General features: G+C 40.9%; 1 protein-coding gene across 3 annotated transcripts in view; it reads right to left on the reverse strand.

Moving 5' to 3' along the window:
* The window catches only part of PARD3B (par-3 family cell polarity regulator beta), a 1,038,672-nt gene that overhangs the window by 50,540 nt on the left and 960,609 nt on the right, over positions 1-27,523 (reverse strand). For all 3 annotated transcript variants that reach the window (XM_082689121.1, XM_082689120.1, XM_082689122.1), the window contains one exon: positions 156-235. In XM_082689121.1, coding sequence (XP_082545247.1) covers positions 156-235 — 80 coding nt within the window. The remainder of the gene's footprint in view (positions 1-155; positions 236-27,523) is intronic.

The raw sequence follows: 27,523 nt of genomic DNA on the forward strand, positions 1-27,523 counted from the left end.
ACAGTTGTGAAGATGGCACGGGTGTTGTCACAGACGACAGTCAGGAAAATTATAACACAGTCCCCAACTCAAAGCCGGATTTCTATTTCATGTCGATTTCTCTAAATACTTTATTTGTAGGTAAGCTGGTGATAGGAGACCCCTGAGTGATCTACCTGGGTAAGGACGCGTACTGTCTCTCCATCCCCTCAAAGCGGACGTTGTGTGCATTCCCATCTGGACCCTTTCCAGACACCTGTGGAGAGAAAAGTAATTAGAGATGAAGATCCATTATACACCCTGGTTACTGACAATGCATTGCAAAATTATAATCAGTGCCCAAATGCTGCTGCTGCCTGCCAAAAACCAACCATGGAAAAGCAAACATGATCTCAGTATTGCTACAGGAACTGATGATCAAGCCACAAACATGGCATAGAACAACAGTCGCTTCTTTCAAAAAGGGTCATTGCCAAACTGACCCCTTCTTGTCACCAAGCTGGGGAGCTTCTGTAGGCTGTAAGACCCCCCCCCTTTTTTTTCTTTTTACATTGGCTTTAGTTTTTACAACAGTTTGAGACTTACAGAAAAATTGAGAAACAGTGCGGAGTTCCCAGAACTCAGTTTCCCTCCTGCTAACATCTCACATTAGTACGGTATATTTCTTCAAATGAATGAATCAATATTGATACCGTTAACTAGAGCCCACAGTTGATTTGGATTTTAACCCAATCCCTTTCCTGTTCCAGGATTCCCTATTACATTTAGTCATCATATCTCTTTAGGCTCTACTTGGCTGTGACAAGGGCTGTATTTTTATTTTTAAAGACTTTACTTATTAGAGAGAGAGAGAGCACAAATTGGGAAGGGGCAGAGGGAGAAGCAGACTCCCCGAGCAGGGAGTCCAATGAGGGGCTCGATCCCAAGACTCCGGGATCACAACCTGAACTAAGGCAGATGCCCAACCTACTGAGCCACCCAGGCGCCCCAGGACCATATCTTTTAAAAGTACCTTTTCCATGAAACCTTTCTTTACTAACTAGGGCAGGTGACAATGGTCTACTCCACAGCTTCCATGAAGCCCTCTCTCATCCAGACTTCACTTAGTTCCCTCGCCTAGGAACTACCACAGAGAAGAGACTGCCTCTTTTCTATCTAGGGTTGATCTTTAGTATTTTTTTCCCCTTCCATCGTACTTCTTCTGTTCACCTCTCTTCCGGTCTCCTCCATCAGCCTCTGAGACACGGAAGAGCAGTGCCTGGCTCCAGGATTAAAGTGTGCTAGCTTTGTGGATGTCAAGACTTTATACATAGTCCTTCTGCATCTATCACAGCAATCCAAAACAGGATGAACGCACCCAGGTATTTAAAAGTATTTGTTGACTTGTCAATTCATCACCTGTTCATGTCAACACACGTGGTTTGTGGATCCCTTATGCTGGCTCTCAGGCTGGGCTAGCCCTCATGGAATGGGCACAGAACGGGTAAACAGAACACCTGGACCATTAGAGGGGGGAAGGGAGAGTTTGCTAGTAAGCACAGGAAGTAATGGTGCCAAGTCAGTAGGGGAAATTTTTCTAGGTAGCATTGAACTTGCAAATTATTTTCTTCCCGCCAAAAGTTCTAGCTCTCTACAAAACCATCATTCCAGCTTGGGTGGTGTGCGTGGGGAGGGTCTCTTATGAGAGGTGTTGCAAAACAAGTATACATGTTCATTTAGAGTAAGAAAGACTATTCTAGGTATCAATCATTAGAGGAGGCTCTTCAGAGTGTGTCCTGCAAAACTTCTTTGTATTTCACGAATCCATGGAACAGGAATGGCCATAGTTATCTGAGAAGGCAACAGCCCAGTGAATTACTGAGGTGAGGATGAAGACTGCACACACAGACTTAGAAGCAGCTGCCGGAAGACTGAGAATTCTCTGCATTAGGTTAAATGCCCTGATTTAAACCACCGACCTTTCTAACAAAGACCAGAGACAAGGGTGGTATCAGACAAACAGGGGATAAAGAAATGGTGTCGAAAGAGAAGGGAAGGATACAATTACTGTCCTCGGCCACTTCTATCTAAGGTTTGTTTTGTTTTTAACCTATTGGTTATGGAGGAAGAATTAGCATGAATACCAGGACTATTTAATTGTGACTGTCGGGCATTATGAGCCTACTATGGCTCCAGACATTTACAAGTTATCTTTTCTGGTGGCCACAAAACTTCAAGTTAATACTTCCAACACTGTTATCCAGAACTGGCCTGGCCCAGGGATGGCTGTCTACGTTCGGGTGTCTCTCAGAGGCAGCACCCAGGTGCTTCTTTTTCTGAAAAGCTACCAGCATAAGAGATTATATGAAATGTAGGATGAACCTTATCTTAAGGAAGTTTTTGTGTTGTTGGGAAAACAAGTATCAAGAATGAAATCATTAAAGAATGATGTAGGACAACGTACGATCACATGCCATTCAGGATGTGACACTGGAAGGGGTCAGGAAAAACTTCCCAGAAGTAGCAGAACACAGACCAAAGATGGGTGGCATGCTTCTATATCAAAAATTATTCTCTTCTTCACCAACCGTGTAGGTATTTAATTATTTTATTTATATCATGCATATATCATGCTTCTCTATTAACACGACAACATCTTCAATGCAATCATGGACTTAGTGATTACTGAGCAGCTACTGTATCCCAATGCCACGCTAGCACTGTATTTCAAGGAATGAAGAAGGGCTAGATTTCTTCATGGCGTTGAATATAGAGAAGACAGGCCTGCAAACAATTACGGTGCAATGAGATCACTGCTGGAGTGTCAGCATGAGAGAGCAGGCAGTAGGAGTCTGGAGAAACAGATACGAAAGTCCGCCTGGCAGAGTTGAAGACAGCTTCATATGGGTGTTGAAGCTTCATCGAAAACTTGAATATGAATGAGGATAAGTTATTTTTGCGGGGGTGGGGGAAGAAGGTGTAGGAGTAGCAGGAGAAGGCATTCTAAGTCTAGAGAACAAAAATGAAACAATATGGAGGCATTTAAAAAAGAAAAGCACTGGTTTTCAGGGAAAGTCAAGTGTTTGGTTAAAGGAAGAAACAGAACCTATTGAGGAAAAGGGTATTCGTGATAGCAACACCACCACTATTATTATGGCTATAACCATTATTGCACTTTTTTCTTAATGAGCTTTGGTTTTTTAGAGCACTTCCAGGTTCACAGCAAAATTAAGAGGAAAGTACACAGAGTTCCTATCCCACTACCCCCACCATGAGCAACATTTGTTACAATTGATAAACTTAACATGGACACAGCATGCAAAGTCCAGAGTTTACATTAGGACTCACTCTTGGGGATGTACATTCTACTGGGTTGGAGCAAATGTATGACATGTATCCATTATTATAGCACCATACAGAATTTTTCCATTGCCCTAAAAATTCTCTGTGTTCTGCCTACTCATTCCTCCCTCTCCCCAAACCCATGGTAACCACTGGTCTTTTTACTGTTTCCATAGTTTTGCCTTTTCCATAATATCATATAGTTGGAATCTTAGAGTCTGTAGCCTTTTTTTAAAAATATATTATCTTCTTTCACTTAATAATATGCATTTAAGTTCCATCCGTGTCTTTTTGTGCTTGATAACTCATTTATTTTCAGTGCTGAATAATATTGTATTGTTTGGCTCTACCACTTAATCCATTCATCTACTGACAGACATCTTGGTGCTTCCAACTTTCCACAATAATAAAGTTACTAGGAACATTGTCTGCAGATTTTTGTGTGAAGATAATTTTCAATTCCCTTACAGAAATAGCAAATAGTGCAGTTGCTGGGATGTATGCTCAGAGTATGAAACTACTGAGCTGTCTTCCAAAGTGGCGGTACCATTTTGCATTCCTGCTAGTGATGAATGAGAGTTTGTGTTGCTCCACATCCTTACCAGCATTTGGGGTTGTCAGTGTTCCAGATTTTGGCCATTCTAGTGGGTGTGTGGTGATACCTTATTGTTGTTTTAATTTATATTTTCCTGATGACCTATGATGTGGAGCATCTTTTCATATGCTTATTTGCCATCTGTATATTTTCTTTGATGGGGTGTCTGTTAAGGTATCTTTGGTTCATATTTTAATTGGTCTGTTTCTTTACTTATTGTGGCTTTTATTTTTTTTTAAGATTCTATTTATTAATTTGAGAGAGAGAGAGGGATCATAAGTAGGCAGAGAGGCAGGCAGAGGGGGGGGGGGAAGCAGGCTCCCCGCTGAGCAGAGAGCCCGATGTGGGCTCCATCCCAGGACCCCGAGATCATGACCTGAGCCCAAGGCAGAGGCCCAACCCACTGAGCCACCCAGTCGCCCTTATTGTGGGGTTTTAAGAGTTCTTTGTAGTTTTAGATAACAGTCTATCATATGTTTCTTTTGCAAACATTTTTTTCCAGCCTGTGGCTTATCTTTTCATTCTCTTGACAGTGTTTATTGTAGAGCAGAACTTTTTAATTTTAATGAAGTCCAGGTAACCAATTCTTTCTTTTATGCATCTTGCCTTTGGTGTCATATCTAAAAAGTCATTATCAAAATCAAGATCATCTAGATTTATTTTCTGTGTCATCTTCTAGTAGTTTTATAGTTTGCATTTTAAATTGGGTCAGTGATTCATGTTGAGTTAATTTTTGTAAAGGGTGTAAGGTCTGTGTCTAGATTCATTTTTTTTTACATGTTGGATGTCCAGTTGTTACAGCACCATTTGAAAAGACTATCCTTGCTACACTTTTATCAGAGACCAAAATAAATATTTATTTAGGTTTATTTTTGGGCTCTCCATTCTGTTTCATTGACCTATTTGTCTATTCTTTCACCAATACCACACTGTCTTGATTGCTATTGCTATAGTTGGGTAGTTTATTCCTCCAACTTTGTACTCCTTTTTTTTAAGATTTATTTATTTATTTGACAGAGAGAGAGAGATATCACAAGTAGGCATATAGGGATAGAGGCAGGTAGAGAAAGACTGGGAAGCAGGTCCCCTGGCAGAACAGAGAGCCCAATGAAGTCCTGATTCTAGGACCCTGGGACCATGACCTGAGCTGAAGGCAGAGGCTTAATCCACTGAGCCACTGAGGCACCCATCTTTCTACTCCTTCAATATTATGTTGGTTATTCAAGGTCTTTTTTTTTCTCCATATGAACTTCAGAATCAGTTTGTTAAGATTCTTTAGATTCAAGAAAATAACTTGGTAAGATTTTGGCAGGTAGCACGTTGAATCTATCGATCAAGTTGGGAAGAACTGACATCTTGATAATATTAAGTCTTCTTATCCATGAATAGGAACTTTCCTTCCATTTATTTGTTTTTTTGTTTGATCACTACTACAATTTAACCCTTATTTGTTGTCAAGCAAAATGCTAAATGTTTTATTTTCATCAGCCCAATCTTCCCAATAATCCCAATGGTTGCCACGTTTTTCAAATGAGAAAACTAAGTAGTTGCTCAAGGTCATATGGCTAGTGTATAGAAAATCTGAGACAAAGATCAGGTCTGTTTGACTTCAGAATCCAAGCTCTCTAGATACAGCTCTGAGCCACATCTTGGGGGAGCTTATATGCAATGCCAAGGAAACTGTTTTTACCCTTAGGTGATGGTGAAGTCATTGAGAATGACTGCTTGATAACTGATGGGACATATGTATAGGTTAGAGAGATCACTCGTGCCATAGTGTGGAGGTTCCAGTGATAGTTTGAACCAGAGATGATGAAGGCCTAACCTAGGGGATATACGAAAGGATAAAGGCCTGCACATTGTTAGAGCTTGGAGTGAGGCCACTGGCTGGCCAATGAACTCATGCATGCTACATGAGGGTCAAGTCTTTCGCTGACACCACCAGGGCCTCTGGCCCAATGAGTGGAGTTTAATAGCAATTTTTGCTAAAAGTACAATTTAAATGTGTCAGAGCTTTAAGGAAAAATGAAAACATTTTCAAATGGCCCGTGTTTTCTCCATATTTCTTAACTCCCTGGGCCTCTCAGGTATTATGGGCCTTTCTGCTTTCAGAGAAACTTGATGAATCCTGCCAAAGTGGAGCTCACTCAGTTCATCTAATGTGGTAGATGGGCCTGGGAAGTTCTGCGCAGTTCTGCACATCCGTGGCACCATTTCCCATGATCACCCGTGGGAGTCTGTGCCTGGTCTCTACTTCTACAGAGATCCTGAAGAGATTGAAAAGGATAAGCAGGCCGCTGCTGAAATGACTATGACCAAGGAGGAATATCAGGGTGAATGGACTGTTCCACTCCTAGAATCACTGCTACTCTGCCCCAGGCTGCAGACCGCTCTGCAGGTGAGCAGGGGCCCTCCGTGCCTAGTCATCAGTTCCCTCCTGAGGACTGGAGCCCTCAGCCGGCCACTGAAGACTGGTCTGCAGCTCCCACTGCTCAGGTTCCTGAACCACTGAGTGGCTTTAAGTTGCTCTTCCACAAAGGCAAACAAAATGGAAATACGATTGACAGAAAATAAACAGTTTCTTAAAAAAAAGTAAAAAGGCAAGTGAGTGATATAAGAATGTTAAGGGGGGGGCAGGTTCAGTAGGACTGACTGAGGATTAATAGGAAGGATGTGCCTAGAAAAGTGTACGATTTTCTGAGCTTAGCAACTAATTGGGCTTGTTGACCATCACCAAGATGGGAATAAGGGAGGACCAGATTTAGGGGGAAGGGCAGAGGTGGGAGGAGGGGATACTTAGATACATTGAGTTGGAATGGAATATCTGATGGTGATGTCTAACAGATAATTGAGTGTAAAAGTTTGCAACATTGAAGCCTGGGACCAGAGATGGAGAATTGGGAAATATCCAGCCCACGGATGCTACCTACAACCTTGGGAAAGAATTAGAATGCCCCGGGACAATCTGTAGACACAGAATAGAAGGAAAGACATGCAATGGAAACAGAGAAGGATACCAATATTACTCTTAGGAAAACTGTCATTTAAGAGGCAAACACAAGTTAAACGCAGGAGGAAATCTGAGGAGGTGTAGACCAGCTGTTGGTCTGGAAGAGGAGGAGGAGATAGTGTTACCATAGAAATCCAAAGAAAAGGATTCCATGAACGAGGGTGTGGCCCACAGTGTCAAAAAAAAAGTCAAGGACTGCAGTCAGAAAAGGTCTGTGGGCAATATGTGGTGTGTTGGCGTGATTTACCCAAACTCCGTCCTTGCAGAGTGTCTTCCTGAACTATAGGGCTTGGAAAGCTAGACTGGTCTTCCCCAGAATGCCCCTGAAGTCAGTGTACTGGTTTGCTTTAAGATGGGCCATTGAGGAAGTGGTCCCACTTCCACTGTTTGTTCTGACAGCACTGACTAAAGATGTGTTTGGTTTCCTTGGCGGTTTCAGCAGATGTGTCTTTGCAAGTTTCTGGGGTGAAGTGTAGCTTTTGTAGCCAGCTTTGGAGTTGGCGGCACTATAGATGGCTTCCTGATCGTGGCACTTTCTTAATTATGGTGGCATTGTTGTGTGGCTCTGGAGCCAAAAGCTTTCTTACAGAAGTGGCAGCAGCTCCCTTGGTAGTCTGGTTCTGTAGCATGGCTTGAGAAATCATCCCTGAAAGCTTAGCCAAGATTAGGTTTCTTTCGATGCCCTTAGGATTCTGTAAGCCCATTAGTGTGGTATAATAAATTCGCTCCTGCTTAAACCAGTTAGGGTGCATATCGCTCTCTGCAACAGAACAGTGACTAACATAAGTCCCACAGAAGAGTCTGTGGGAACTGGCAATGAGATGGTGATTGGTGCTTTACTGAAAGTGATTTCTGTGGATTGATGGGGAGAGAAGGCGGGACTCCACGTTATTGAAAATCTTTATCGCTTTCTCCCCAAAAAGAAATAAAAATCCCAAACAACCAAAACCAAACCCTAGTCACACTGCCTCATGTTATCGTGCTGCGGAAATAAGATGGATACTTCCAAGTGAATGAATATTTGTTAGCGTCTCCTGAGTGGAGTCATATGTTGTGTACTCTAAAGCACAGAGACGAGAAAAAGTTTTCTCCCTTGGGGACACAGTGTTAGTTAATGGAAATGATGGGAAAACATTTGTGCTGCATTATTTAAAAAACACATTGACTGATTTTTCTCCCTAAATCATCAAAAGTTGACCTCTGTCAACATTTTTAATATATACATATTTAAATGGCATATAGTTTTCTTCCTCCAATTATTTTTTTAAAGATCTTATTTATTAATTTGATAGACAGAGATCACAAGTAGTCAGAGAAGCAGGCAGAGAGAGAGGAGGAAGCAGGCTCCCCGCTGAGCAGAGAGCCCGATTCGAGGTTCGATCCCAGGACCCTGAGACCATGACCTGAGCCGAAGGCAGAGGCTCTGACCCACTGAGCCACCCAGGCACCCTTCTCCCTCCAATTATTTATTGTTGGCATTTTTCTGTGCTAACGGTATATTTTATAAATATAAATTTTAAAAGCTACATCACATCCCATTTGTGGATAATTCATAATTTATCTAATCTCCTCTTATAACTTGATCAATTTTTGCATCCCAATCAGAAATAGTGGCACTATGGATTATTATGTCGGGTACCAAGATTCTTGCAAATAGCTGTGAACTGAGGGTAGGAAATTGCAGATAGAAGACTGCCAAAGAGAAACTAATTATAAGTTATAGCTGGGTCCTTAGGAAGTCAGGCCCCTTCAGGAGGGAGTGAGGGGAAAGAGACAGGCACAGGCATTTAGAAGCTCATTTCTCATTTTGCTCAGTGTGTATTAAGACTCAAAAATGTTCCTGCTTCCAGCACTCCTTATTAGGTAATTTCCCTCATCATAAAAAAAAATAAGGTCAGCAGCTTTGATCCAATTAATTTTTTTAAAGAAGCCCTTTATCTCACTTGGTATCATGTAGGTTTTTTTTTTTTTTAATGTAATGACCTAAATAGACTTCTGATAGAAAGAAATAATTTTGACTTAATCCATAAGAGAAGTCTAGTCTTTTCCAAAACAATGTAATATTAGAACTCATGCTTGGATCTGGGGCATATTTATTTTTTTTCTAATAATAAAGCTCGGGAAGAGAAACTTCAGAGAGCTTATTGGAAAACAACTTGAGAGGCTCTCGCTTGGTGTGCCTTGCAGGCGCGGTCCTGTTTGGCCGGGCTTTTGACAGCCTCGAATGGCCTATCTGGAGGGTCTGGTGTATGAGGAATGTTGAATTAAGATGCTTTTAGTCCATGGGACTTCTCCCAATTTCATTCACTCAGTGCCTGCTGCTGGCTGGGATGTTAAGAGCCTTGTTAATATAAAGCTATTAGTCTTTTCTCTGCAAAGGCAAGGAGTTTGCTGGTTACATTCAGAGTTCCTTAAATTAGTATGTATTTCTAGCCCAGCATTGCTGGAATCAGCAGTTTCACAAAGCAATATACTAAAGAGGCCATTTAACCCCCGATTTCTCCCATTTGCAGATTAATGGCAGAGGGGGAAGATTTAATGCCCTTTCAAAGATGTTTTAACAATTCATTACAAATAAAAGAATAAATCAAACAAGATTTTCTGCAAATGTCTGATGACAAAAAGTGGAAACAATTCAAATTCTACTTGTTTCCCAATTCCCACCGGTTGGGACAAATTTTTACCAATGTTGTAATTTATGTCCCTTAAGTCAATTTTCCCAAGGAAATTTAAAAGCCTCTGTGAAGGAAACACACTGCAAAGTTGCAGTCTGGCTGATTCACCGCCACACACCATCCTCATTTACAAATAGGTCCTACTCGGATCTATTACACGAAACTGCGTGCGGTGCCGCCAGACCCATCATAAGATTAAGATGCAAAGTATAAAAATTCAGATGCCATTTTAGGAAACACGCCTTTCATTTCAAGTTGGTAACATGACAGCTATTTTTGAGCAGTTTCCAGAAGCTTTCTTTTAATTACATTCCTCTTACTTAGCTATAGGTCTGGCTCGGAGATTTTTGAAGGAATCAACATGATGAAAATGTCTAAAAAAGTTGGGAACTTGTCTTTGAGCATCTTCTCATATGAAGACATTCTGCTGAAATGTTACATATTTGGAGCGAAACTCACCATACTTCATTTAAACAAAAAGAAGCTAATCAAAATAGGTTGTAAATGATTTCTCTTTGGCAATGTGAAGTATATTATGCCGGAGATACGTATTTAGAAATATGCTATCTAGAGAAGCGAAAGTACACACACTCTTTCAAGCCATTATTTCTGAAGTGTTTATTTTCTCTAATTTAATTTCAGTAATTTTGTCAAATAACTGGGTATTCAGTTTATAGACTAGTTTAGAACATCTGCTAGTTTGGAAAATACAGCAAATAAAAATATTTTAAAAATAACTCTTGGGGAAGCCTTTTCACCATTCTGTGCCTATATTTTCCTCCCTTGGAAAAAGCTGGAGTGAAAATAAATCCTTAAAGTCCCTCTAACTTATGTACATTTATAAAAGTTATCTTGCATATAGTTTCCACCTCATTAATATGGTAACTCTATGTCTGTAACATAATTATTTTAAAGCTGAATGACAAAGACAGCAAAGTAATCTGCAACATTATAAAATTATAACACATTTATTGGGATTTGAGCATTCAATCTTATGCTCGCATGACCCGAGTACTAACCAAGTACACCAGACCATGGCATCTTGATAAACTGAATTAACTCTCTTCAGATTGTCTTCAGAGAAAATAAAACCAGGCATCTCCTGCCCAGCTCTGTTTGTGCCTGGGCCTAAGATACAGTTACCATAGAAACTATGATTATGGATACAATTTTACAAATTTGGCTTCATCTATCAGATGCACTTTGCATGTGAGTGTGTGTGCGTGTATGTGCACATGTGCATATGTGTCTTGCCAGTGAGCGTGAAGAGCACACTCTGGCTCTACATCTTTAATTAAAGAGCCAGACACCATCTCATTTCCTTACCCCATCTGTCTACCTACGAATAGAGATATTGCGACATTGACTGAAATCTAAACTTTTGCTTGACAGAAGATGATTTCTGATGAAAAGAAGGAAGAGAAGGTATACCTTAATAAATCCTTTTACCTCTCTTGTATTTTCCAGGAATGGAGTAAGCAGGAATTTAGTGGATCTCAGTAGTAACCCTAATCACCAGATGCTAGTATCCAGTATTTATCGAATTTGATTTTGACTTATTACTTGGATGTAATATGTGAGTTATTTATGCCTAAGCTGTTTTATTTTTATTTGTTTTATTTTTTAAAAAGATATTTATTTATTTGCTTACATATTTATTTAGAGTGTGAGCAGGGGAAATGGTGGCGAGAGAGGGAGAGAGAGAATCTCAAGCAGACTCCACACTGAGCACAGAACCTGATGTGGGGCTCGATCCCACAACTCTGAGATCATGACCTGAGCTGAAGTCAAGAGCCAGATGCTCAAGCAACTGAACTGGGCATCCCTGTTTTATTTTTATCATACTCTGTGACAGTCAGTATTTTTTACTCATTCTAAAGGGAAAAAGTTGACCCTCAAAATACACCAAAACTTAAAATGATATAACAGTTTACAAATTCATAATAGATGAACTATTAGATCTTTTAACTAATAGATCTTATAAAGGATATTAAGTGACGAAGGCACAAAAGCTCTCTAGGATACTTAAAACATACTTGCCTTTATAAAGACCAAACAATGGAAACATAAAAGTTTGAAAATTTCAAACTTTTCAGAATGTTTTCTTTTCCTAGTTTAGTCTGTGGGCAGTTTCCAGTCACTCCTGTTACTAGAAAAAAATAACTAGAAAGAAATGACTTTCTGTGACACTGTGTGATCAGTATCATGAGCTAGAATTAACGCTATCATTTCCATTTCTGCCTCACTTTACACATGAGAGAAGGAGTTCAGAGAAAGTGAAAGCAACTAGCTAAAGGTTCATACAGTGGCAAGACCAGGACGTGATCTCCATCTCACTGTCAATGCTGCCTCATATGTCGGCAGTGATCATTCCAGTGACTGTAGCTCTATTTCCTAAACAAAGAACAGAGATAGAAGATTTGAATGTTCAGATGAGCTTATGGTGGCAGTGGAGTGGGGTATGGGACACTGTGGCTGTCTGCAAGCATTTAACATGAGGTCATGGTCATCAGGGCCAGACCCCTCAACTCCCAATTGCCTGGCAAAAGTTACTACATTTAGCTGGAGGCCCTGATATATGTTAATTTCTGGTACACCAAAATTAATTTTTAGTAAAAAAAATTGTTTTATAAACAAGAACAGGCTGTATAATGTACAGCTTTTTTCTGTATTATGCCCAGTGTCAGTCTGTTGATTTGGTTTACACAAGATGAGCAAGCTTCATTGCAGTTGGGACTTTTTCACATTTTTGAGCCATTGCATTCTCAAAGCCTGACATATCACCTTGTTCGTGAATATTTACTGAGTCAATAAAACAGAAATCTCACACATCTACTCAGTGGCACTTAATAGAGAGAATCAGCTTCCAAGAGGGCTAACTATCCTTGTGAACAAGACTTGTTAAATATCATAACATGTATTAGCAACATTGTTTTAAGGAGTTTTTATAGCATCTGTCCTATGGTTAAGTCTTAATAAGACTGCCGTCCTCAAGCTCTTTTGTATACATAGTTCTGATTTTTCCCTTTCCTTTAAAAATAATTTTTAAAAAACATATGTTCTAACAATTTAGATTTAAACTTGGATCTGGTGTAGAAATCAAAACCATTAGGAATCTCAATTGTGTAATTGGTTAGAATGAGGGAAGATTCCTAAGAGCTGAAAATAATAATAGTGTAGTAGGAGAACCTTACATGATAGGATAGATGGCTGTGTCTGCTGGACACAGCTACTGTTGATCTAAAGAGTGACCTCAGTGTTTAGCATCCATTGCAATCACAAAGTAACCTGATCCATGCTATCATTAATGCTGAAATCATACACACGTTAGTCTAAAATGTGTATTAACCAACTTAGTTTGAAACTGACTATGGTACCAGCACAGCGCAGCTTCTAGAAGATGAATGAAGACCAGAGGAGGAGAAAATGAGAATTAAACAGATGACATTCTGAAAATCGATGTTCTTGGGTCAAGATGTGGTTTAAAAAACCAAACCAAAGCCCCATGTCCATTTAATGATTTTTCTTTCTTTCGAAGATTTATTTATTTATTTATTTGGGAAAGACAGAGAGAGAGAGAGAGAGAGAGAGAGAGAGAGAGAAAGGGAGGGAGGGAGAAGCAGACTCCCTGCTGACCAGAGAGCCTGACATGGGGCTTGATCCCACGACCCTGAGATCATGAGCTAAGTCAAAGACAGACACTTATTCAACTGAGCCATCCAGGCGCCCCATTTAATGATTTTCTATTAACTAGCAGATAAAAGTTTTTCGTAACCTACAGCGACCAAACTTTTTAGCTTTATCTCATCCCTCTCCCACATGTTCAATGACTTGGTCCCACTGGATATTTTACAGCACCTGAACATGCACTTTTGTGCCTGCACCAGAATGCTTGCTCCTGCAATTTTGATAACTCTTCCCGTGGTCAGGTCAGTGCCCTAAACATATCAAGGGCTCTCTAAAGGCTTATCATGTGAATGAGTAAAGCAACAAATGTTGCTCTGACTGGGTGTATTTACTTCTGTGAGGGGACAAGAACAGGCAAAAACAGGAGTAGATAAGAAAAACAGATTCTGTAGACAGTGGTGAGAACATCAAAACAGTGGTGAACAGAGAAGGGAGCCTTGAAAGAGGGGTGTCGATGGAAAGAGAAATAAAGACCCCGAGAAACGGAGAAGTTTTGCAAAAGAGAAAGGGAACAATGGAATGAAAATAAGTGAGGCTATTGCAATCTGTTCCAATTCTTAATATACAGATAATTCCTGTCCTTAGTAGCTCTCCATTAATCAAACTCTTGATCATTCAGAACACTCCCTACCTTTACCAGGATGGTAATACAACTTTGCTCTTCTGATGGGATGTATATATAGCATCTTGCTCTCAAATGTGATTTTTTTCAAGTCAACATTTGAAGTTGGATTTGATATAATCATTTAATTGGGCATTGATTCATCTACACAGAACTCATTACTGAAGTCTTCAATTTCACCAACAAAATCCCCTTCCAAATCATCTTTTATCAAGAAGCTGCAAGTCCAAGTGCTCTGAAAACTTTGCCAAATAAAAAGCTTTTAGGTTTCTAGTGCTGGCTGGACACAAACCCGTGGAAAAGTGTTGAAGAATAATGCATGCCAAATGCCAGATATGATTGCTTTTCGCATAATTAATGTCATTCTTGCTGTTCGAGTACCATTCCCATCCTCTAATAATTTCCATTAATAGAGGAAGTTTCTGCAATAATTTTTGCATCCTGAACAACCACCGTGGCTTCTATAGACCTTTTAATCAAAATAATGGCAATGAGTGAAAAGGCGATGGTTAGAGATATTACTATAACCCTGAGTTGCATTTGCTTCATCATTGTTTTCAATGCCCAAAAACTGTCCAAAGAGCTCATCGTGTTATTATGTCAATTAGACCTTGGCGCTTTGATTTCAATAGCACTGAACTATATGAATTTATACCACGAAGGGAAAAGTATATAAAGTGAGGATATTGGGCATCCATCTAGCTCCCAAAATGTGAAAAGGGAGTGTTTTTTAAAACGCAACAACAAAAGATGAGCAGATGCAAATAGAAGCTCAAGTCCTGTAAAATATGATAATTGTATAATACTTCAAGCTAAAGCTTCCAGTAGCGGAAGTGATAGACCAGCTGCAAATCATACCCCCTAAACCTGCCAATTCACACTGTTTTTTATTATGATGTTGCAAAATCAAGAACTCTGCTCAGGATATAAAATTATGCAAATATACCGAGAGCAACAACAACAACAAAAATCAGCCCAAGTTTCTTATACGAGCCAAGAAATGGATGTAGCATAACGGCACAGCAGCCATCTTCCACACCAGGGAGGGGCACCAGAGCCGTGGCTAACGGGTTCTAGAAAACCCAGCCTGGACTTACCCTCTAAGCTGAATACTGATGTGTGGATGAGGAAGTTTGGGCACAAGGGGACCAGTGTTGAGTCTCCCCTCTCTCCCTGAGCTGGTTCGCAAATCTTGAGTCTCTAGCCAAGCCTCATTCTTCTCTGCCCAAGATGCTTTGAAAACACTTCCCCTGAGTGACACCTAACCTCACTGGGCCTCGTCTGTGAAGCCCACCCAGGGGGGAGCTCATGACGTCACTTGAGTGGGAAGCCTTGCTCTGGACAGTGACCTGGGGGTGACGTGGTGGCATCAGGTCTGGAGACGGGGTTCGGTGACCTGACCAGGTCACTACTTTCCTGGGAAGATAGCGCAGAAACAATGCTTGTGCATGGGTTTCAATAGCCACTGTGAAAATAAAAAACAGCTGGTCATCGACTGTAACAGCTGTGCTTCCACTTGGTGGAAAATCTGGTGGGGATGCAGGCGAGGATGGGGCCATGAGCACAGGCTGGCTTCGGGGCTTGGATGCATGGGCACCCAACCATGCAGCTGGAAGGACACGCACAGGCATAAGGCCAGCCCCTAAGGGGTCCACACCAATTTGCAAGCTATCTGTCATTTCTAAAATGTGCTCACTGTCTCGTTCCTACATACATGTAGGATGGATGATATGTCATCACATAGGATTCTCATAAAGGATGTTGCGATGATCAAAGTCTATGCTCCTATATCATCTGACACATCCATGCCACTCCTTGACCAGGAAAAAGCAGGTGTTGCAAATTCCTTGTAAGTCAATTTTGTTCAAAGAGAGAAGCAGAACCGGAAGATGATCCTAAAGGCCACCACTGTTCCTACAGTGCTCCGGGTCCCTCCCTCCTGACCGAAAACAGACTTGCCTGCAGAGAGTTCTAACCAGACACACAGCAGCGTGGTCTCGGGCCTGCACACGGAAAGGACACTGAGGTTAGGAGCTTACCCCAGACAAGGCTGGCTGGGCTCAATTCTCATCACCCACCCACTGGGTAACCTTGAGCAAGGTCACTTCTGAGCCGCGGTCTTCTCACCTCATTAATCTCGGTTTTCATTATGAATGTGGTTAATAATAGTACCTACCTCGGATGGTTGCGATGTGGATTAAATGATCTGATGCATGTCAACTACAAAGTATGCATCACACATGTAGAGTATACTTATATGTCCAGTGAATCTGAGTTGTTGATAATGCTGCTGCAGTCATATGGAATCTGATTCTTCTTCTAGTATGGAAAATGCCTGGAGAGAATTTTTCCCTGTTCTGTATACTTTCTTTCTTTCTTTTTTAAAAAGATTTTATTTATTTGACAGAGATCACAAGTAGGCAGAGAGGCAAGTGGAAAGTGGAGGGGGGGAGGGGCGGGGAAGCAGGCTCCCCGCTGAGCAGGGATCCTGACGTGGGGCTTGATCCCAGGACCCTGGGATCATGACCTGAGCTGAAGGCAGAGGCTTTAACCCACTGAGCTGCCCAGGCGCCCCTGTAGAGTTTATTTCTATGAATCTCTGCCTAACCCTGGCTAAGCCAATGGAAGGTTCTTCAGTGATACTGTTCTAAAAACAGTCCTGGGGAAGAGAGGGAAGAGACAAAAACCAAAGAGGGTGGGGATGGGAGGAGAGGAAAAGAGAGGTGAGCTTAGGACGGTGGGTGGGTTCAAGGAAGGGGGGAGAGAGCATTTGATAGAAAAGGAGGAAGGGAAAGAAAGAAGGAGAAGGGAGAGAGGGGAGAAGGGAGAGAGAATTCTTACTTTCTCTCATAAAAGAGCCAATTGTCTGTGCTTTTTACATACAGGATGAATGGCTGGAATGATATGACCTATTAAAAGATGATGTATGTATTCCTATGTCTCTCTGTGTACTCATGTATGCATGTGCATGTATGTGTGATGTGTGCATGTGGATATGGATTTTTGCAGACATACATACACACAACCACCTTACAGCGGTCCATAGAAACTATTCAATGCCTAGAATGAAGCTTAAATTCCCGGACGTGACATCTACAGCTTTCCCGGTCTACTGTGGTCATCATCGTTGTCATTCTCCTCCCACCCCTCATCTTTGCAGCCCTGTTTCCTGCCACTTCACCCCGAAGATGCCTTCCCAACCATCGGTCCTTTCCTGACACCCAAGCACCTGTACACCTTCTTGTCCTGCCCAGCTCCTCCTTTGCCCTTCCCATCACCACCCTGGCAACCTCTTCCTACAGAACTAGTCACTTCCTATTTTCTGAGAGCCTAGAGTATATCTTTTACATACTTACTTAGAGTGTTATCTTATAATGATCTTTTATAATGGTATTTATTAACATTTGTTGTCCAGCATCTTTCATGCTCAGTAAATGCTGTATGATTATAAGAATGAACCATTTAAATGAAAAAAGTAATCTTGAAGGTGAGATATAACGCAGGCAAGCAGAAAAAACACATAATCCTAAACTAACCAGAAAAAACAAACTCAAATTAACCTAGTTGGCCTACCTCAAGAGGCTATTCACAACCGAATACAGTGGAACATTAATTCCACTGCATGGAGTGAAGTCAAGAAACAATATCATTGTGATTTAGGCATTTAAGAGTACAGATGTGGAGTGTGCATTTATTTACATTATTGAACAGTTTGGGATGAAACATAAGTATCAGTATCCCTGAGACTGAGTGGGGAGCACAGAACAGCTGGTTCCTTTCCCAGGCAGAAGGGTCTCTGTGCACAGGTAGGAAGTGAGCCCACCTTCACCTGCTGACCTCAGTCATTCTGTTCGAAGTCTGACCACACCCTTTCGGTGGCTTTTCCTAAGAGTAGATCCCAGGTTTAGAGCCTCATTGTGGTCGAAGGCCCTAGAGGCGTTTCTTTCAGAGAAGCCAAGATTCAGAGCCTGAAGGGAAGCATCCTAGAGCAGGAAGTCAGCAGACAGGAGAAAGAAAAAGAAAAAAATGAAAAGAAATCCACACTCTAGGTAAAGAAACAAAATCCCAACTTTGGCAGCTAAGCATTTGAAATGCTAGTTGAATGCCATTTAGATGACTTCCCATATTTCCGAAGAAAAATGTTTACCTACTTAATTGAGGGAGTACTCATTGTGCCCTAGTACAATATGAAGGTTGAGCAGAAATCAGCACCTATTTGTTACCTATACTGCTTTTTACTGTTTCTGTGGGCTCAGTTGGGGAATCGTGAGGTGATTTATAAACTTCAGTCTAATTCTTCTAACATCTCTGAGATGTAGGCAAAAGGGTAAACAGGGATCTTGACTCATCAATGTAATGAAATTAAGAAAGTGAAAATTTAGGATGAATTTTATAAGGAACTTACTATGGTGTAATCCATTAGGATGAAGGATAATTTCCCAAGGGGGGGTGTTGATCTGTATGTTAGAAAATGTATAACGCCCATTCATAATGTATTTGTGACAGACGTAATGCCATGTCCCTCTATAAATCAGATTTGCCTTCTGTGCAAAGCCCTAGAGTCCTTCCTACTGAAGGTGATCCTCATGGGCACTGACCTGAGAGGATTTAAAATCCAAAGGGCCCAATTACTAAAAATCCTCCATCCTATAATTGGACTTTGGTATGGAAAATAACACCAGTATTAATCCAAGTCACTTGGAAGGAAGTAGAGTTTCATCTCCCAATTCTGCCAACTGGTCCAACACAGTGTAGGGGATGCGTCTCTTTGAGCATCTTCCCCAAGGGCCATGAGAAACTTACTTTTACTCTGCAGTCGGTAAAATGACATAAATTATGCGAGCAATCCACAAATGAGTTACTGACCATATGAAGAACACTAAATGTAAGCTTTGGAATTTCACAGGGGAAACATCATTTTCAATTTGAGGGTCATCCACTGGGAGCAACTCATTCAAACAAAGGACGAGTAGAACCATTTGTCCTTAAGAACAGAGACCAGAGACCATAACACAAAGCGCAGCAAAATGCGAATGGGAGCAGAAGAACTCAATGCTTTGGAAAGAGTAGGCATGGAGGCCTTTTCATGCCATTCCTTAAAAGAGAGGAGCATGTGGTTTGAAAGTTAACCAAGTCTTTAAAAAAAAAAAATCATTTCAGTATGCAATATTTTCAATGGTGCAAGCTCAGTTACCAGCCACCACACCACTCTACCTAGCCTAGACATTCTTACTCAATGGGAAGTCAGGTACTGGTCATAGCAAATACCTTTAAAAATCCCCAATTCATGATATTCATGAAAAGCAAACTTCAAGAACCTATTAAAAAAAAGAACAATCTTATTAAAGTTTTTTTAGGCCCACTCCAATTTTCATTAGGCTTGTTGCCAAGTTTTTATTAGATTCACCCTGATTGCTCCTCAACGTACCCTCGTGGTTTAACACAATACAGCACGGTGGGGCATGTTTACCATCAGAAGGGATAACATACCAGGAAATGCAATTTGGGCTAAAATTCTCTACAGCAAAAGCCCCAAAGAAAAATGACCCAACACAGCAATGTGTTTCTAATGACTAATTTCTGAGTCATGGAACTCAGGGATCTTGAAAGCATGGAAACCTGGCTTGCCTGAGGAGTTATAGCAAAGAAAGGAGGGCCAGAGCTACCTGGTACAAAAGAGGTAATTGTAGAGGTAGTGGAGTGGACTTATCTGTCTTTAGGGATGGGAAACCTTTCACTGGGTAATGTCTTCAATCTCTTGTTCTTTTTTTATTTTATTTTATTTATTTGTCAGAGAGAGAGAGAGAGTGCACAAGTAGGGGGAACAGCAGAGGCAGAAGGAGAAGCAGGCTCCTTGCTGAGTAGGGAGCGGGAAGTGGGATTCAATTCCAGGACCCTGGGATCATTCCCAAGGAGAAGGCAGAAATCCCACTGACTGAGCCATTCAAGCATCCCCAATCTCTTGTTCTTTTAAATACCATGAATTAAAGAGACCCATTAAATCAGGTCCCGTTTCAGTACTTTCAGAGACTTCAGAAGCAAATATATTTCTTTTTATTCTATACATATCACAATAATGGTAGTAGTTGTATGACCAGAATGCCAATATTCAGTTTGAGCAGAATATTCACTTACAAGTTGCAATGAATCACACTGGCCATGCTTTGTGTAACCAGTAAGAGTTGCGAGCTACTGTTAGTCGTATCTCAAAGGATAGTTTAGTTCTGAACTTTCTTATGACATCTTTAGGCATGGAAAAATTACCCCAATAAGGAGGCTGAGACTATGACTTTGCCCCTTTCTCTTCTTGTTGATGGGGGACAATTCTGAGGGACACTTACACAAGTGTGAAAGCGCGTGTGAAAGGAAGGGCAAGGCTTAGATGTGTGCGATGTGCATGATCAGTGGCTGTGACAACTTCCTCTTTCTATCACCCATGGAATTTAGAGGTGGCTGCCTTCTATGGTGCTGCCTGTAGTAACATCTGAAGTAAGCAGAGCAAATGTGATTACCGGGGTCATATGTCTGGATGTTAGCCATGGAGCTAGGAAATAATGCATGGCGGAACTCTGTTCTCGTCTGCAGAGCAGAAAACTCATGTGTCACAATTATGAACAAATCTGTCTCTGGAATGGCTTCTGGCATTAAGAGTCTGGAGTGAAATCTTAGGTCCTCACTCTTGAAAATCATTTGCCTTGGTTTGGGCCTTAGAAAGAACAGAGCAAGCTACACACATTGCCAACCCTTTATACTCTTTCCTGAGCAAGAGTATGATGCATTCTTTGTGCATCTTAGAAAATCAGAAATAACAGTCATCAGGGAGGAACGTTAAGTAGCAGACTTAGTAATTTTGCTCCTAAAGATTCATGCAGTTTGGAACAGGTGACCTCTCTGCTTTGTTCCCTCCCCGCCCTGCTTGTTCCCCCGGCTCCAGCCATACTGGTTCCTCACTGCTGTTCCTTCTTGCCCCGCCCCCACCTTGCTCATGGCTTTCCTACTCACATTGCCTTCTTCTCTAGCTCCAGATGGCCGGCCACATGCTTTCGTCCCACATTTTGTGTTCCTTCTTAAGTGTCCCCTCTTCAGAGAAGCTTTCCATGACTGCCATATTGCAGATAGAACACATCATGCAGCTACTTGTTCTAGCCCCTGAGTACAGCTGTATATTTCTTTGCAGAAATATTCATGGCGCGATACTGACTCTTCACTTATTGTCTCTCTCTCCTCAAAAATGTAAGCATCATGAGGACAGGGACTTTGTTGGCTCTCCTCATTGCCTAGACCAGTGCTTAGAAGACAATCAATAAATCAGTATCTGTGGGGCGCCTTGGTGACTCATTCAGTTGTGTGTCCGACTCCTGGTTTCGGGTCAAGTTGGGATCTCAAAGTCCTGGGATTGAGCCCTGTGTGGGGCTCTGCACTCAGGTCGGAATCTGCTGGAGATCATCTCCCTCTCATTCTCCCTCTGCTCCTCCCCCTGCTCACTTGTGCGCACACACTCTCTCTCCAATAAATAAACAAAACCTTTAAATCAATATTTGCTTAAGTGAACTAGTTAAAAGTCACTTTTCTACACATTCATTTCTTCTCTTGTTACCTTCCTTTTTCTTTGTTCTCTTTCCATTTTTTCTTTTTTCCTTCTCTTTCCAAACGATAAATGGACAGAGCGTCCCAATGTAAAAAGTCTTTGTAAATGCCTTTTAGATGTCTGTTAGAAGTGCCTAGTTGTCTAGTGATTCTTTTTTTTTTTTTTTTTTTTTTTTTTGTCTCAGAACGTTCAACATCGAAATCTTTGTCTTCTTGTAATTTTAGTATTTATTTTCTTAAATTTGAAAATGATCCAGGTCACCTGGGAATGACTTAATTAACTGTTACATTTTGTTATTGATTTTTAAATTGGGTGATGAATGATCTTTTTTAAAATGTATATTTTTAAGTTAACCTGGAAACTTAGGTTTCTTGGCCGTAAGTGTAATTGTTGGCCATAAGTGTAATTCTTACGTATGATAAAAGGTGATGGGGTAAAGTAGCGCGACAAGTCGGGAAGGTGATGAAAATGGATTTTTATTTCCAACATTCATTATTTTGAATTAACCTACGAAAACTTTTACATACAAAGATCTAGTGACAAGGAGAATAAAATAAGCCACTTAAAGCTCTGCTTAGGGCATGGACTTCATTTATTTGTCTTCTGTCACCAAAGTATAAAACAGCATATCCAGGCACTGGAGTGTTCCTCACACTTCAGTCTCGCTGCTGAATTGTTTTATTTATGATTGTTACTTTCCCTCCGCCTTCCTTTGGGAGAAGAGAATACAAAAATTAAAATGTATAAATTCAAAATATCCACATCTTAAAGAGAATATGTCTAATATTTTCCTTGAGTGAAAAAAGAGGGATGGACGTATTTTGCTTTCCTTTCTTTGCAGTGAAAGTTGAAACAGTGATTTTGTGTTATTATAACACTCATCATTTCTCTCTCTAATTTGGATGGTTTTTAATAAAGCTCCATTGATTCCACTGAAAGGAATTCCTCCTGGCAAAAGCAGAACACACACACTGATTGCTAAATATGCAGCAATTATCATATTCAGCAGCACACTTTAATATCTTATTTATAGATGTATCTATCTGTAATTTGCTTTAATTAAGTTGCATTGATTTTAATGACAGGAGCGATCCTCAGACAAGGGGCTGGTGTCATACGCTCCTATGAGTCTTGGTCTATCAATCACTCTCTAAGATGTGGTCCTGAGCCTCTGTGATCTTCTTTAGGCTCCTGGCAAGCCAATCCCAAGTAAGTGAGATTTCAGAGAAAGTCTCAAAGCGTTGATACGTCAGAATTTATCCTACTGATCAAAGGACAGTAAGAATGGAAAGATAGCTTGGTGGAATGAAAGTGGCAACTGAACTTGAAAATTGCCTCCCTCAAGTAGAGTGTCCTCACCAGCCCTACCTCACTTTATTGCCACAACCACTTTCAGGTGTGGCTAGCAACAGCATTTTGCCACTCCAGAAACTCAGCCTTTTTTTTTTTTTTCCCTTCTCCCTGCATTTTCAATAACACCAGACAGCTCTCAGAAGGATCCTGGGTATTTTTGAATTCTTGCTTATTTCCCACACCCCCTCCTGGTGAAAGTTCTGGAAAAACTGGAAGCTAGAACAACAGTTTGCCTTTCACAACACCCATGCTCCAAAGCGAAGGGACTCGCTGACTTAACACAGCACAAAGCAACACGAAGATAGCAAGTATATTTTTAAAGGCTCTAAAATATTATTCATCATGACCAGAAATGATTTCTCTTTCTTTTTTAATGGATGAAGAAGTAAGCACTGCGTCTATAAATCTTTGCACCTCAGAAGGTGCCAACATTAATTTTGTATAAATTATCCGTGTTAGAATGCCAAGGCATGATCACAAAGGAAAGCACAGGAGACAGTTATGCCAGTGCATTCACAGATTCTGGTCACCATTTTTCACTCACTGATTATTGCTACAAGTGTTGATTAATAGTGGTGCTCACGCTGCTAGAATGCATTTCCCTGGAGGCGAAGAAAACATTCAAGGAAAAAAAAAAAAAAACAGAAAGAAGGAAAGATAATAATCAACCCATCCTTCCGCTTCTCCGTAATAACCCCGTGGAGGGTGTGCAAATCATGGCTCCTGATGATGATCTCTGTTAGCAGCTTCTGAGCCATTTCACTAAAAAGATCATCCATATGCATCAGATCACCGATTTGTCAATCAGTTTATAAGGCAATTAAATGCTCCCTGATCTCCCCTGCTTCCCCCTTTGGGAAAGGATAAAGTGATGTAAACAGCAGGGATTCCGAGAGCGGTGTGAGGACATCTCATACCCGGTCCCTCTCCTGTGTCTTTGTGTCCTGTCTGAATTCTGGGAGAAAGCTTCCATGACGATAATGTGCAAGACCGGAATTTACCAAGGCTGATTAGCTTAGGACTTATTTTTCTCTCATCAGTAATGCCATACCTCTTATCCACGGAGGGAAACTAATGAATTGGATTTAGAGAGCGAGAACACTTCTTAATAAATGCAATATGACAGGAGATAGGAAAAACAAAGATGAGACTACCACAGGGGAGGCTGGTATGACCAGGCGGTGCTCTTTTGGACCCTGTTCCGACTTTAGCCGGACGAGCGATGGATCTTGAAGGGTATCAGTTTCCCTTTGTCCAGTTCAATACCATCATTTCCTGCCTCATGTGTCTCTCCCTGGGTGGCTTTTCTCGTCCCTTCTGTGATGTGTTTTTGTTCTTCTCTTAATTGTCTCTAATGAGGGGCAGACAAGGGACGGCTGCATTCACAGTTCCCCTCTCAATTTAAGTGGAAAGACTAATTAGTATAAATTATGGCAAAAGAACTCGAGTCCCATAAGTTGGAAGAAGAAAAGGAAGAGAATTTACAGTATTATGTCTTCTTGCGCCGAATACGTGATTTATGCAATCTTTCACATGGAATCAGGTTTAAGTTCATCTTGGCTTTTCCGTAAATTCTTTTTCGCTGGCCATGGTCAACATCAATATTGAAATCTCACCTTTGGATCATTAATCCTTCTACTTTGACATCTCATCCTTCACCCACCTCCATCCTGGCACTTTGCTAGTGATCCTGCACTCTGTAATGACTTTATGGTCCTTTTCCAGGTGACTCATGCCTCTGACTTACAGCCTTTCTTTCTCCCCGACTTTATCCAGGATGGGTCTCTGTGTGGCCAACTGAGAAGACCTTTTTCTTTGCTCTGTCTCTCAGTAGAAGTACAGGAAACACCTTGTTGGCGATTATGGAAGAAAGGAAGTCAATTCAGCTCTCATCCCTCTAGCCACCCAGGGGACAGGGACTTTTGGAGCCACCATGAATCCCTATCTTGACTCTAGCTCTCATTCTTTGGGAAACTCCAATAGTTCTTAAGGAGTTAAACATCACCTTTTTTAAGGAGGAAAGAGAAGTTCAGAGATTAGAACAAAAACAAACAAACAAAAAACCCCCTACCTAAATCTGGTGAGACACTTTCAAACTTTGGGTCATATGACCTGGGTTCAAGCTAATGATATGATTGTCAGCAATCATGTAACTTTTCTGAGCCTCAGTTTTCTCATCTGTAAAATGGGTTCCTGTCTTCATTGAAGTGCTTAGATGCAATGAGCATGAAAATGGCTTTCAAAATACATGGTGTATATAAAGTATCAAATATATATATAATATTACCATGAAGACAACCCACCCCACTGTATGGGCAAAAAAAGACCCCCAAGACCACGTTGTTGCTTAGGTGATCACAAAGCTGCCTTATTCTCACTCTAGTATCTTGTGTTATTTGGTCATCTCTAGCATGCCCAAATGCAGACACAAGCTAGGCACCGAGACTACAGAGCAAGTGGAGGAAAAAAAAACCCGGAAAGGCTCACGCAGATTGGCAGCCCCAGAGGCAAGCATGCCCTTGTCATCTCAGATCAGTGCTTCCATTTGGAATCCCCTCAGAGGGGAAGCTGCTCTATGAAGACAGCAAATCTCTTGATGGTTGTATCAACAGAAGCTCCATCCTTAGCCATGGCACTAACCAGAGCACGCTGCATTCCAGAAGGAAGCAGACAAAGCAGAAAAGGGAGACATAAGAACAAGGAGAAAGTAATAAATTGATAAAAATGTCTAAACCATTTTATTTATTATTATTATTTTTTATTTTTTGTCTAAACCATTTTATAGCAACCACAAAATCCTTATTTTTGCGACAACTGAACAGCCTACTGCAAAGTGGCATTACACATGAATGGAATCAATGCCTTTGGGATGCTGGTGCCTGCTCCTCATCCCAACGTCCTCAAATCTTGTTATCCCTCTTGTGGGTGGGTGTGAGTAACAAAATACACATCTCAAGCACATCTTTTCTCCCAAACTCTACTAGCAACTTAAATGTGGCCGAGAATTCAGTTTAATATTTAACAAGTTGCAGCTGTAAGGTTAGATTGTACAGTAATCTCTTTCCATATGCTCTCGCATGCCATTCTCTTGCATCTAGTGCTGGAAATGTGCATACCCTACGGACAACATTTCTTAGTCTTCACGGCCCTTTTGGGTGGCACCTTCTTTGCCTGCTTATACCAAGTTGGCAGTTGGTAGAGTTTCTCTGTGATCTGGTATTATCTTTCACTCATGCTACCAGATGGATACCAGATGGGTAATTGTAGCCAGTGCCTCAGCCTCAAGTCCACACCAGAGCCCACGGGCATGGACCTGTCAGTGAGCTGACTCGAAGATGTTGCTTCAAAGAAATACTCCTTAAAACTGTATGCATCTGTTCCCTATGCTAATGATCCTTAAAGAAAAAAAAAGTAATAAAGAAAGGAAAGAATCTTGTAGACAAGGTTTTCTTGAACTAGATGTTACATCTGAAAGAAGGGAAAATAACCAGAAAGGGCCTGTGAATATCAAACTCATTTCTAGCTAATGGCACCTCTAAAAAGCCACCAACTCAACTAGCCACGTCAGGAGAGAAAATGAAGGATAATCAGTATATTCCTTGTTGGTGATATCTGCACAATATAGACTCTCAATTCCATGACATGTTCTGATGTAAAGAATGAGAAGAAAAAGAAGAGAAATCTAAGGGGTTGAAAGGTCTCAGTGATTCCTAGGGAAGAACATGGAGTAGAGATAAAAAGAAATGCACAAAATGGGAAAGACCTATAGTAAGAACTCATCCCTAATCTGTTTCTGTTAAACTGATGCCTCGGTTGTCACTTATGACAAATTACATTTAAAAAAATATCCTGACAGATCAGCTGGTTGTTTCAAGTGTGTATTTCAGCAGTTCATTATGAAAGTTTATTTTCTAAATTAACTACAAATAAAGTGAAGTCTTCCAACCATTCACTCACACAATGCTGTCAGTGATTTTTTTTTTTTTTCAGCAGACATCAAAGCATATCCCCTATCCATGCCTGGCTCTCTTCAAGCAGAAGTTATCATAAACAGGTTATGTGTTCCCTTAGGTTACTATGGAAACACTTTCTTTTCAGGTCATCCACTTACAAAGGTAACATTTGCATTAAAATATGTTGGAAGTTAATTTTTTTGAATACTCAAGTGGGGTCATGCCATCACATCCAGATCTATTATTTTTAAATCCATGGACATACATTGATTTAATCTATAAAAAGACTTGAATGAGGTGCTCACCTTATAGGTGTAATTGCCTGCATGTCAGGTAGCTACTTGGACCATTGTAAAAGACACTAACCAAATTCATTTTTGTTGCAAAAGAAAATGTGACAGTGACCCACTAGCTGGCATTCCTCATTATGTTAATGTGTTGAATATTTAAATTGTGTCAGCTCTGACACAAAGAGGCTGGAGATGAGATTACTAGACGACCATGCCTCAGTTTACCCATTTGGGCCATCAAGATTTCAATTTGGCAAACATTTGTCTAAGGACATCAAAGTGCTCAGACTGGGCACATTGTAGACATGAAACATGCAGAAGCTCTCAACTAAGTTGTGTGATGGCACCAGCAGGATGTGACTGTTTTACTTCCTGGTGGCAGAAAAGGAGTGGCAGGAAAGCCCCGACAGAAAAAGGGTGATGTGGTTGGAGCAGCTTGGGGAAGACCAT

This window comes from Mustela nivalis, assembly GCF_964662115.1.
Source record: "Mustela nivalis genome assembly, chromosome: 11".
Classification (NCBI taxonomy): Eukaryota; Metazoa; Chordata; class Mammalia; order Carnivora; family Mustelidae; genus Mustela; species Mustela nivalis.